Source organism: Limulus polyphemus, unplaced genomic scaffold (assembly GCF_000517525.1).
Source record: "Limulus polyphemus unplaced genomic scaffold, Limulus_polyphemus-2.1.2 Scaffold373, whole genome shotgun sequence".
NCBI lineage: Eukaryota > Metazoa > Arthropoda > Merostomata > Xiphosura > Limulidae > Limulus > Limulus polyphemus.
The window spans coordinates 31,027-45,222 of NW_013665983.1; the positions used below are offsets into that span (position 1 = coordinate 31,027).

Sequence of the window (14,196 nt, forward strand, 5' to 3'; positions counted from 1 at the left end):
GTAATTAATAGTTTGTTTGTTTGCAGGGCTGGTAATCTCTTTCATATGTAATTAATAGTTTGTTTGTTTGCAGGGCTGGTAATCTCTTTCATATGTAATTAATAGTTTGTTTGTTTGCAGGGCTGGTAATATCTTTCATATGTAATTAATAGTTTGTTTGTTTGCAGGGCTGGTAATCTCTTTCATATTTAATTAATAGTTTGTTTGTTTGCAGGGCTAGTAATCTCTTTCATATGTAATTAATAGTTTGTTTGTTTGCAGGGCTGGTAATCTCTTTCATATGTAATTAATAGTTTGTTTGTTTGCAGTTACACATTGGGCTATCTGTGCTCTGTTCATCACGAGTATCGAAACCCAGCTTTTAGCAGACATACCGCTGAGCCACTTGAGGGGGGGCATGCCATTAATTAAGTGAAAACAAACATTAAACTTATTTCGGAGGTCAGAAAATGAACGTCTTTACATGATTATGTCATTATCAATATTTAATCTTGTGAGCATTTTCCACTTTTAGCGAATTTCCTACGTCTTTTTAGGCATCAAAATACTTTCAGAATTATGTGAAAACAATCAAAGATTGTATTAAAGACGTGGGACAGTTGAAAACACAATGCGTTTGTGTTTATATTTAAATGCCATAGAAATATAAGTTTAAAATTAGGACCAAGTCATCTTTGCCCTACAAGCTCCCAAAGTTAGTACAACAGCCAGCCTTTGCGATCGCTTGGTTGAAAAATTGAGTCAGAGGCGAGTGATATCATTCAAGGTAAACAAAGCTAGTCGCGGGCGGCTTGTTCTATGTGCGCCATTTTCTGCGTGGAAAATTCTCGGTATGTAAAAACAATTCGTTTTTGTTTTGTTTTTTTCTGGACAAATTTCGTTTGACAGACGTCGTGAATACAGTTATCCGTGAGTAAGTTGTTCCAGGACGTAAACAACTATGGTTTCCAAGGAACAGGAGGTATCTCTGCACAAGTTTACACCTAAGTCAGACAGAAAACAGCACATGGCCTGGACAAAGTTCTTATCAAGTCCGACCTAAAGCTGCCATGTATGCGGTTAATACTTTTTGGAATCAGACTTGAAAAATAAACTACAATTTGATATGGATTTGCAAAAACACTGGCACTAAAGAACGATGCAGTGCCCAGTGTATATCCAAAGTTGGAGAGAAATCCATCAAGCACGGTAAGCAGCAGCCATGCTCATGCAAGTGGCACATCACGCTCTTATTCATAGATCTATAACAATAACAGCGATGATAGTTGTGTCCATATCAGCCGCTCGAAAACGAGAGGCGTACAAGGTAAGCTCAAGTTTTAACTAAGGTTTTAAGCGCAATATAGAGATGTCAGCAATCTAAAAGGGCCTATAAACACATCAGTAGATCTGCTACAACATAAATGCTAGATCTTAAATATCGATTATTGAAAGTGACCCCAGCTATCTTTGCTTTTCCACTACTAGTGTATACTTAGTCATATGCATACAAATCAGAGCATGCGCAGAATACAGTATCGAGAGTCCATCAGCTGATATTTAATCTACATCTAGGTATCGATCCGTAATTTGAAAAACAACAACAACAACAAATATTTATTCATAGATTTATTATGTTCTCGCCCACGTAAACATACTGACGGTTGTAAATTCTGTCCAATTTTCATGTCATTAGCAGTGTAAACCAGTCTTTTATGAAATTGTAGCATATAATTATTGAAACAATTACATACCAAGAAAGATCAAACAACCGCCAGTCCTCGTCCACTTCGGCCGACATGACAACATTAGACACCTTATCGTCTGCAAGCTATGGTTCAAACATTTTTGTTTACCTTGTGTGACGTAGGTTTGCCCACTCAGTACGCCGTATGGCGCTTCCGCTAGTTTGTTTTAAAGCTAACCAACGTGACCAAATATGGCTTGGAGCCACATGAACTTTAGTGTTTCGTGATTTTTATTAACCGTATTATTTTTATTACAATACGATATACACATTCAAGCACGAACAATACCCTATTGTCTGTTGTCTTTAAAGAAGAAACTATACGCCAGAGAAATAGCATTTGTGATATTTTGATATAATAATATAAACTCAATTCTATGTATTGTATAAATTTTACAATAACTATTCCCGTACGATTTACTTAAGTATAGACTCGAATGTGTCAACATTTTCAAAATTTGTGTGTTCTATCTGTCAAATGGCTCAATTGTTTCTGTAATAGATCACCCGAAAGAAACTAAGTGCAAAGTTAATTAGAATTAGGTACCGTGTAAAAATTCGTGTGGGATGATGTGAAAATATGAGTTAAATATTAGAAAGAACTGTGTTTTTTTTCATACGAGGCTTTAAAGATTGTACAGAGTAAAAATTGTTTATTTTGTTCATGACGTTTCACCCGATGATGCCAGGTAAACCTGGTGAAACGTCGTGAACAAAAGTATTTCATTATACAACCGATAAACCCTTGTGTGATGTAAGAATTGTTATACGTCAAATTTTTAATGAACAGTAATGGTTATACGTTTCCCGAAAAATATGCAAAGCTATTATTATCCAATAAATTTTAGTGTTATAACTCCTCGAGCATAGTGCTAAACCACCAGGTAGAGGCAGAATGGAATATGCTTTTATACATCATTAACGGGGGTATTTTCATACAAAATATCATATTTTTGTGAATCTCTACATGCAATAATGATTATACGCTCCCCGAAAAATATGCATCATTATCCAATAAGTTAGAAAAAACTACCTTTAAACTCCATAGAGTTAAAACAATTTATTTCAACCTACGTTTTGCCATTTAGACTTCATCAGTATGCACTAAAGATTTTGAAAAAAAAAGTCAACAAAACAGTTCAATAAGCTAGTTTATTGTAATAAAATTGGCATTATGAGTATCATTTCTGTTCTTACATATTGAAAATAAAGGTTGAGTGAAATTTGGGCATACTGAAAAGTCAACCATTTTTGATATATAAGCATAAAGACGAACATAGTTTAATGTAATTTTTTTTGTATATTTTCAGGACAGTTCTCCTGGCTGTTGTATGTCTCGTTGTCATCAGTACCGTCTTGGATATGTTCATACACGAGGTTTGGGAAATTAACTTACGTCTCAGAAGAAAACAGATAAATGGATCTTTGGAGATTCTCTGTGACCAACAAGATCAGACAAATACAGGTAAGTCTATATTCTCAAACCTATGTCTACATTAATTATGCTTTAAGAGAGTTCATTATCAACTGCGGAGTTAGCTTTAAACGAACGTACGTTTTGCAACGATCGACATGTAGGCAATCGTTAAAAAGAAGGTGTTTGTTGCCAGTATTTTTGGAGTTATAACGTAATATATATATACATTTTGGACTTTCAAAAATGGCTATCAAATGTTGTTCAAGATTTATGGAATATAGTCAGAGAGTAATACTTATATACTGAAAAAGTTGCGAGGGTAGGGTTAAAGTTTATGAAATACACTCAGTGAAGCAATCAGGTAGTAATTCATAGTGTGAAAAGTTACAAGGGCAGGGTTAAGGTTTATAGAATACACTTAGGGCAATGGTTAGGGAGTGATAAGTTGCCAATAATTGTTCGGGCAGTGTCAATATTTATGAAAGACACTAAGCGAAACGCTCAGGGAGTATATACGGTTTTAAGCCCGTACTGCATCTTCAAAGTAATCTTTATAATACTCTTTCTGTCTTATTTTTTATCCCAAGTAATAGATGGCGCTGAGTATATATATATGTATGTTTGTGTGTGATTTTTCTTGGACCAGACAACAAAGTTATTCAAGTGCTGAGGGCATTATCATTGAAGAGAAATGCGCAGAAGCTTCTCAATACATCAACATCAGAAGAATCAATTGATATTTTACATGGCATTCGTTTTTTAACTATTGTGTGGATCATTACGGGCCATTCCTGCTCTTTCGCTGTTCAATGGCTATTTTTCAGTAAGTGTTTTTAATTTCTGTAACCGTTTAAGGAGATCGTACTTGTTATTACTGTGTTAAGCCAATTTCTGTAATTTGTACAAAAAGAAATCTGAAGAAGTAGATATAACTAGTTATTTTTTAAACTTTATCATAATCGAATAAAACCAGTAAGGTTCATTTTTACCTTGAACGTTTCCATACCCGTTTAAACTAAATAATACTGATTTGTGTCTTAAAACGTTTCAAAGCAGTTTAAACTAATTAAAGCTGATATATGCTTTTAATTTTACCATAACGATGTAATTCAAATAGTCTGAGCTGTCATTTTAATTTTACCATAGCAGTGTAATCCAAGTAGACTGATCTGTGATTTTAACTTCACTATAGCAGTGTAATCCAAGTAGACTGATCTGTGATTTTAACTTGACTATAGCAGTGGAATCCAAGTAGACTGATCTGTGATTTTAACTTGACTATAGCAGTGTAATTCAAGTAGACTTTTCTGTGATTTTAGTTTTACTATATCAGTGTAATACAAATAGATTGATCAGTGATTTTAACTTGACTATAGCAGTGTAATTCAAGTAGACTTATCTGTGATTTTAACTTGACTATAGCAGTGTAATACAAATACATTTATCTGTGACTTTAACTTGACTATAGCAGTGTAATCCAAGTAGACTTATCTGTGATTTTAACTTGACTATAGCAGTGTAATTCAAGTAGACTTATCTGTGATTTTAACTTGACTATAGCAGTGTAATTCAAGTAGACTTATCTGTGATTTTAGTTTTACTATAGCAGTGTAATACAAATAGATTGATCAGTGACTTTAACTTGACTATAGCAGTGTAATCCAAGTAGATTGATCTGTGATTTTAACTTGACTATAGCAGTATAATTCAAGTAGACTTATCTGTGATTTTAACTTCACTATAGCAGTGTAATTCAAGTAAACTTATCTGTGATTTAAATCATATCGTACTATTATGAAAGTGGAAAAGGGCGAATAAATGCCAAAACATAACATTTAAAACCCGATACATGCAGTCTATAGTTCTGTTCCAATGTTTGACTTTGTACAGTTCATGTTTACCAGAACTTGAAGGTTTGTGGTAGTTTACAATATCAGTGAAGATCTAACAGATGAACGTGGTTTTCATTGTCAAAGAGTGCAAATATTTAAAAATAGAATATTTCCGAATCCTGATATAGAGTGTTAAAAAGAGTACATCAACATTTATCACCGTGTCTTAGTTTGCCTTACTCATTGTGTTCGGAACAGGGATTTTAATTTCAAATATATGTGTATTTCTAAATACAACATAACGGTTATTTTGACAAGAAAGCTGGCAGTTTTATTTGTGAGAGTAAATCAATAATCAATATTAAACTTAATATCTATAGTAAAAGGACAGTTAATAAATCACTTATTCTTAACCTATTACAACAAGATATAGGCATAACTATGCTAATTCTAGTTATATCTATAACCATAAAAGCGATTGTGTATGTAACTTGTAAAATATTTGTAAAAACTCCCTTTTGTATTTCATTAAAAATTTTGGATATTTCATATGCCTAAAATCTGAAATGCTCTATCAATTAAACTTCACTTTATAGTTTCCTCATTTGCCTTTTGAACTCTAATTTTTTAAATCTATTTTTGTTTCACATTTCACTGTTTTATACCCGATAACTTGGAAGAATGAATTAAAGAAAGACTAAGGGTAAACGTTTAAAACAATTTTAATAGTGGTGTGAAATAATTCATAGGTTTTCTATCTTATGCTAGTGACTTTGTGTTGTAACAGTCAACACATTTTAGCTCCATTTTTAGATTTAATTTTGATAAATAAAACAAAATAATTTACTGCTCCCAAACGAATGGTGATTAGCCGTTAAGTTATAGCCAATAATATCTTGAAACACATTCAGCCAGTTATTTTGGAATTACGTGTACGGTCGAAACATAAAGATGCATAGAGACAAATTTAAAGCCAAATGAAAAAAACTAAGAAAATATTTCTCTGAGCCTGTATATACTATGGTTGGTTGGACTAAGATAGTTATATTATAAATGTGTAATGAGCACGTGAAATGGCGATTTTAATGAGGAACAGCGAACTAAATAAACAAATTTCTAATGCATTATCGTACGAAACCAGTACATAATTTTGATCAGTTTCTACTAGAGGGTACTACAGATTTATTAACGTATCGTGGAGATTGGACGTCGGACCATGTGCTGTAGATATAACCTTAAAAGACAAGATGAAAGTGTACAAGATAAACTGTTAACATCAGAGAAAAAATGCCAGTTTTAATCATGTTATTATAACCCGTGATTGGTTAAATTTACCTTCTACATTAAAGCTCATTTGTTTATTGTTAAGGCAAAGATGTACAAGGGGCTGTCTGCGTTATGCTCACCTCGGGGATCAAACACCGAATTTTAGATTTATTGAGCCGTCAAACTTAAACTAAAATCCTTGACGCTAAGGGATTTTTACCTATTGTTTGGGACATTATCAAACATGTTTTTTTTCCATTTCTTTATGTATTTCGACTTTTATCTCATGCAACCCCTTAAAGCGTTTACACTGAATTGTTCTGTTGTTGATATGAATAAAATATAGCTTCTCAGAAAAACTATTAAGAACAAACGTCAACACGAAGTATGGCCTAATATAATATTATTTTCAATTTACTATTAGTTATGTTAGAAAACAAAAACACTATCGGAATCAATGTTACTGGCTCAAATAAGGAACAAAGATGTTTTTTTTTCTATACTTGAATTAGATACAGAGCTATTAAATATTAACGATAAAAACTTGGAATAAGTTTTAAATTCTACCGGCCCAAACAAGAAACCAAAATATTATGATATATCTAGGTAAAGTGGTATTTAAGATTTGGAATAAATATTACCAATGCAAACAAGAAATCAATATTTTTGTTAATTTTCAATTAGATACAGTAATATGAAAGTTTAGGGCCACAATAATGACTCATAATAATAAAACCGTTCACCAGAACTGTCAGTATACTGATTTATTTTAGTATTGGGCTAGAGAAATGCTGGTGTTTTGTATTTGACATCACTTTGTGAGAGCCCCCCAGTGGCACAACGGTAAGTCTACGGACTTACAACGCTAGAAACCGGGTTTTGATACCCGTGGTGGGCAGAGCACAAATAGCCCATTGTGTAGCTTTGTGTTTAACTACAAAAAATAAACACTCTGTGAGTGCCCTGATACACTCGCTGAGAAGTGCAATTTCAGATCCATTTTATACCATTTTTCAAGGGTAAAAGCAATTTTGTAAATATAAGTATTCTTTACTTTATGTTTTAGTTATTAATTATTTAATTGTTTCATTTACCCTTGACAGAAGGTGGCGTGAACATGAAAAATATGTCCCGGATGTTTTGGATTCAACCACTTGTAAATGGAACCTTATCTGTCGACACATTCTTCTTTCTTAGGTACAAACCTATACTTGGATACTAAACAGTATTGAATATTTGCTTAATCAGAGACATTATTTGGTAAACTTGTTACGTTCGAAAAATTTGTAAATCAATAAAATTAAGGAACGTAGTAAAAAAAGGACAGTTAATAAATCACTTATTCTTAACCTATTACAACAAGATGTAGGCATAACTATGCTAATTCTAGTTATATCTATAATGATAAAAGCGATTGTGTATGTAATTTGTAAAATATTTGTAAAAACCTCCATAAAAATCATGATAATGATTATATTAATTTAATCTGTTTATTTCATAACGGTAACTAGTAACCCTATTACAAACCTTATACTCAAGGTATTATCCTAACATATGTTTGGAAAACTGGAGAAGGTACGAGGTTAATGCTGGTTAATTTTATTTCATTCCCGGTGCCTGGTGGTAGTCTAACTTTGCATGTAATATGCGTCAAAACATAGATGGATGTTGCTAATTTGTTTTAATGGGCAAACTACACGTCTATTTTATTAGTTTTTGGTGCAAGTTTTCAGCTATCGCAGCGTCAGCTGTCTTCAGGCTTGATTGAATACTTTATATAGTTAAAAAAACTATAGAAATAAATGGAAAGGTTACAAGGGTACAGAATGATATTCGTAGAATACAGGCATTGTTACTGATATAAGAGATAAATACAGACATTGTTACTGATACAAAAGATAAATACAGGCATTATTACTGATGCAAAAGATAAATACAGGCATTATTGCTTATACAAAAGATAAATACAAGTATTATTGCTGATACAAAAGATAAATACAGGCATTGTTGCTGATGCAAAAGATGAATACAGGCATTGTTACTGATGCAAAAGATAAATACAGGCATTATTGCTTATACAAAAGATAAATACAAGTATTATTGCTAATACAAAAGATAAATACAGGCATTGTTGCTGATGCAAAAGATGAATACAGGCATTGTTGCTGATGCAAAAGATGAATAATAATAATAATAAAAATTATGGTTTAAAGAGTTCGGTCTAAACACAGCAAGGTTTATTAACTACCTAGCTGTTAGATTGGTTGACAATCTTTTGTCCGCTATTAGGAGTTATCTAACCACTGACGTAGGACTATCCACCATTTCGAAACTAGGGACTAAATAAAATACCTTTTTATTATTCTTAACTTTGTTTACCACAAACTGGAGTTTATTATGATACATTTCTAAAAACGTAAATAAAATTACGACCTCTTATATCTCCAGAACGTAACTTTATTAGCTCAGTATTTCGCTATTACAGCTTCATCGGGAGCTATCGATATCCTACAAGTTCACTAATCCAGTTAAATCTAAATTGGAACACTTAGACTTAACTGGATTAATTAACTTGTAAGATATCGATAATTACTGACGAAGCTACAATAGCGAAATATTGAGCTAATAAAGTTACGTTCTGGAGATATAATAGGTCGTGATTTTATTTACATTTATAGAAAAAGAAATTTTTGTTTATTAAAACACAAGAAAGTGTGATGTGCAAACAATTTTTACATATTCTATTCTTACTTAACACAAGATACAGATCATAATAGTAAAAACTGTTTGAAAGACATTATTGGTTAGAACATCAGGGTGCAGAAGGAAATCCGAGGTAAAAAGTATAATACTGTGAAAGCATGCCACAGAAATAAAGAAAGTACAGTTTATGTGTTATCGTTTCAAGCCCTCTTCCTTTATCTTACTTTTCTGTGTGGAGAAGAAAGACTTAGATCATGAAGGAGTAGATTTAGCAACTGTATCTGTCAAGTCTGATTAGATTTTTAACAACTCATCCTTTAAACTTATGTTTAGCAGACTAAATTCTAAAATAATGGCATGACAAAATCAAATAAGTATACATAATATAATATTTAATGGAATAATTGAATCAGGATTGGTAAAGATATGTATGGAGTTGCTGATTTAGGATCTTTTCAGTACACTTTAACCAACTTTCTACAACGAGGCAAATATTTTGTTTGAAATAAGTAAAGTAAATAAATATTCACTTAAATATACTAGAAAGTTTTATACATAAAACTAAGCAAATAATGCGCTTTTAGTGGTGAGATCAGATACCATTCACTTATTGCCCAAAACCTTTTAGTTTCCACAGCACACTGAAAACGTATTGTGAGCCAGCATTAACATTGGTTATCCAGCTAATCAGTTCTCTACTTTCTTATTGTTCTAGTATCTCGGTATGTGGTGAACATTCGTAACACATGTAAGCTTTTACAATATATTAAAACTATACTGTGAACTAACCATAATATTGTAGAACTAATTTTAATGAAAAAGTTACACTCTTTCTAACTGCATATCAGTCAGTTACTGAAATCAATCAATTTATATAAAGTGCTCTGAACTAACCTTTAGTACTATTCTTATTACCCTACCTTAAAATTTACAAAAACTTATCGGTATTTTTTCCACTAAGTGAAACTTTATTTCAATGTAGTTATTAATCATACAGTGTTTCTGTGTTTAGTGGTTTCTTGGTAACATTACTGACATTAAAACAACTGACAAAATCGGAAGGAAAACTCCCCTTGGCGTGGTTTTACTTTCATCGTTACTGGCGGTAAGTGTCATCTGGTGTAATATTTTTATCATGTTTACATTACATAAACGAAAATCAAATTCCATGTTTACTGTTTACTGTTACTTGTGCTATGAGACAATGTAACAGCCTGATTTAAAAAAAAAGATACTTTATAAATTTAGAAATATAAGCATTTTTTTCTGATGGATATAAGTAGTTACCCGGATCGTTAGGCATCCAAAATATGCCATCTCAGTGTGTGTTTGGGGGGGAGTCGACATGTGAGTAGAGATCAAAGGATGCCTTCTGAGGGTAACATAACTATTATGTAATGTGCAAAAATCTTGTAGCTTGAGTACCACTTACCAGAAACGATGATGTTATAGTTCCACGTAGTAACACCAGAGGGCGATAATGTTTCGTAGCATCGTGCATACAGTTCAGCATCAAAATATAGTTTTAAAGGTCGAGCAGGAATCTGTTTTCCATCCACATTGATTGACTCAAATTTGATACTGTAATGTTTGAAACTGTATGGGATTTTCTCCCAAGATTTGTTAAATGCATTGTTATCAACACATTCTATAAAAAGACGCGTAGGTACTAGACCTAGAAACGCATCACCGACAGATGCTTGTAAGTTTCCCTGTGAAATTAAAAACGATTTGCTCTATATATCTCAATGGATATTTATCTGTTCCTCTCTGAAATGCTTTAGTGTGGGACAGAACGACTGATGGACTGATCTTGGCTTTTCTAGCATAAATACAAACGTGTTTTAGTAAATCTCGATATAGAAAATCTGATTGGACCTTTGTAAGTAACGATGATAGAGGATAATATTCGGTCCAATGATCCTCATCAATCATGGTTTGCATGGGAAGGAGAGAAAATAAGTCTAGCTCAAACTTTGTACACTAACAGGACTTTTCAGAGTTATGATTACTCGTCGAAAAAGTCTGGAGTCAATGTTCTTTGTCACTTAGTTTTAGCTATTCTAAACACAGGGCCTTTTCTGTTTCTTTATTTTATCAGGAAGAGCAATCTGTTTGACATCTCGAGCTTGGTTCTGAGCTCCTTGTATTGCTCATCGTTTTCCAGCATCAAAAAATAATTTTCTTTGTATGATATCTGATGCTAAATTTATACCTGACTGAACAGCTTGTTTTCCTAAGGCTAATGTTCCTTTTTTTCAGAAATGGTATAGCCAGATGAAAGAATTTACTTAAAACATCTCCCAATCCGCATCCTCATTGTCATTGACTACCATCATAATAAGGGAAACAATTTCCCACTTAGTAAGCATCATAGACAGCTGGTTCGTGATAGTAAGGTAGAGATTTAAATAAGCATCCTTTTCAGGATAAAAGATGGTACATAATAATTATAGAAATGGATTAATGATAATTGTTTTACATATAAAGCGTCAAAAAATAAAAAAAGTACGATTAGATATAGGAGCAAGTACTATACTCAGTACGTTAAATGTGTACTAAATCATAAAAACACAATTGGCTGTCTCGTTCAGTATTTATAAAAATTATATATTAGATTTGATAAAAACTTTTCAGTAGTACTTTAAATGTGCTACTAACACTATCCTCCTATAGAAACACATGTAATATATAAATTAAAAACTATAAACATAAGTTGAGACAAGTTCAGACCTGTATGCAATCCTACCATCTGTCTTTTTAAACCGTATATAATTGAAAACAAAAGGTATATGTGGAAAATGAAATATTTTGTCAAAAACAATAAAATATCATTGTTATATGGGTAGAGGAATAGCATATTTAAACTATAAAGCCAAATTAGTGAAACAATAAGACTGTATGTTAAATTATTTAGAGAGGCTATCACGACAAATCTGTCCTCTTTCGAAATTGCAAATGTATGATTAGATATAGAAGTGATAACTATAATTAGTATGTTAAATGTGATAGTAACACTATCCAACTCTAGAAACAGCAAAAAGTATGATTAGATACAGAAGTGAGACTTTAAAACTAATGAATTAGTTAAGTTTTATACATAAAGCAACAGATAATTGTAAAAGTATGCTAAGCAAATAAGGTTAAATACTATTGGTTAATCAATTAAACATATGTGTTTAGTGTTTATAGTAACAGGCCCTTTGGTATTTAACTGTGGTGTCACCCACTCCCCTAAGAACAGGACATCTGGTGTCACATCGTGGCCATAGTAACGTGCTCTCTGGTAGCAGACAACTTCCGTTGTCAAGTGTCATGTCGACATGACAAATTACAACTATTATATCGGCCTAGCAACGTGCTCCTAGTAATGCGCTCTTTGGTTCCATTTCGTGGAATTATGACCTTCAGACAGTAGCACTCCTGGTGTCACTTCGTAGAACTATGACATCATCTTCTCTACCCTTTTCCCTGAGGTCGGCACACGTGTCACCTTCTGGTGGTGTGCCATGCAATAAAAGCGCCCTAACTACTGATGTCCGATAAAATACTATGTAGGTTGTTAATGTGTTTGGAAATATTGTATAAATCAGCAGTAAAATATGGAATATGTTAAATAGGTTTACCAGTAATAATTCTATATTAAGCATTATTTTCTTTATTGAAACTCTACTCTGCTTATATTTACCTGTGGTCTTCGGAAATGTTTTTTATTTTCTATTTTTTGATAGAATTTGGAACAAATATATGAAAACGTTTTAGTTGTAAGTTCTATTTAAAATATTGGCTGATTATTGAAGCGACATGCAAGACACACATTAGCTTACTTTTATATTGTCTAATGAATTTTTATAATAATCATTTCATACATTTTTTCTTGATTTTATTTTTCAATGCAAAGTATATAACTGTTCTTAAGAAACTTTCCAGATGTCAAAATCCGAAACAAGTCGACTATTATGTACATAGCTCTGTCTTTTATTTAAGCAGGTATTAGCTCTAAGATAATAAAAAGCATTATAAAGCGTTTATAGGCAATTGCGTAATAGTTCAATAAAGCGGAACTTTTAAATTCCCAAACCAAATTAGCTGACAAAAGTTTCTACCAGATATTTGTGTGCGCGCAAAATTTGCACTTTTCTATAAAAAAAAATCTTACGATTAGCAGGTAAAAGGTTTAAAATTTTAATTTAGGTGAGATTTAACCGATATGTATGTATACGTATATATGTTATTACTTTACTTTGCTGTACAGTTTGTTTTTAATATATGTTTCGTTTTGTCTTTCCATAATTTACAGCATGACCCCTTTAATGATGGCTATTATCGCTTTTTCTGCTGTACTTTTACGGTACGTGGGGGAAGGGCCAGCTTGGCTTGATACTATCATAATGTACGACACCTGGTGTAAAAAAAATTGGTGGCTGAACGCCCTCTACCTCCACAATTTCATCGACACTAGTAATATGGTAAGATATAGCTTTGTTACAGTGCCTTCACTTTATATTAGGTCGTCAAGAAATTAATGTGCCGTTTTGGAACACTTTAAATAACACCCCCCAAAAAACGTACATCACATACAATAGTTAAACGAACCGCCTAAACATCACGTTAGTGTAGCCTATATAATGTGTAAAGTTTGGTATACTCTAATCCCTTATAGTAAATAGCCCACGACGAGACACACATTCGGCATGTAATGCTGTTTGAATACAAGAAGGGAAACAACGCCTCTGTAGCTTCAAAGAAGTTTATGGAAATGTTTTGAACGTTCGTAAGTGTGAACGATGGTTCAGAAAATTTCGTTCAGGTGACTTTAGCCACAAAAACTGTGATGGCAGAGTCCGAGATGTTGGAATTGATATTGATACTCTGAAGGCGCTTGCTGAGTCTAACCAAAGGCAACACATTCGTGAAATGTCCCTGAAATTGCATTATTCTCATGAAACAATACTTAAACATCTAAGGAATATAGAAAACTCCATAAAGAAGATGTTTGGGTGCCTCACGATCTCTCCAATAATCATCGTTTCCAACGTGTGAAAGCTGCTTCGTCTCTTCTAGCGCGTAATGCGCGTGAACCATTTTTGGACAAAAATGTCATCGGTGATGAAAAATGGATTCTCTATGCGAATATTAAACGCCAAAAACAATGGTTCAGTCCTCGACAAAAACCACTTCCGACTCCATTCGCAGAAAGTGATGCTTTGCATTTGGTGGGACATCAAAGGAGTAATTCATTTCGAACTCCT

The 14,196-nt window shown here is 32.8% G+C and overlaps 1 protein-coding gene across 1 annotated transcript in view; it reads left to right on the forward strand.

Moving 5' to 3' along the window:
• The window catches only part of LOC106457783 (nose resistant to fluoxetine protein 6-like), a 38,566-nt gene that overhangs the window by 6,382 nt on the left and 17,988 nt on the right, over positions 1-14,196 (forward strand). The window contains exons 4-8 of the mRNA XM_022383822.1: positions 3,037-3,191; positions 3,790-3,966; positions 7,345-7,438; positions 9,957-10,049; positions 13,245-13,413. Coding sequence (XP_022239530.1) covers positions 3,037-3,191; positions 3,790-3,966; positions 7,345-7,438; positions 9,957-10,049; positions 13,245-13,413 — 688 coding nt within the window. The remainder of the gene's footprint in view (positions 1-3,036; positions 3,192-3,789; positions 3,967-7,344; positions 7,439-9,956; positions 10,050-13,244; positions 13,414-14,196) is intronic.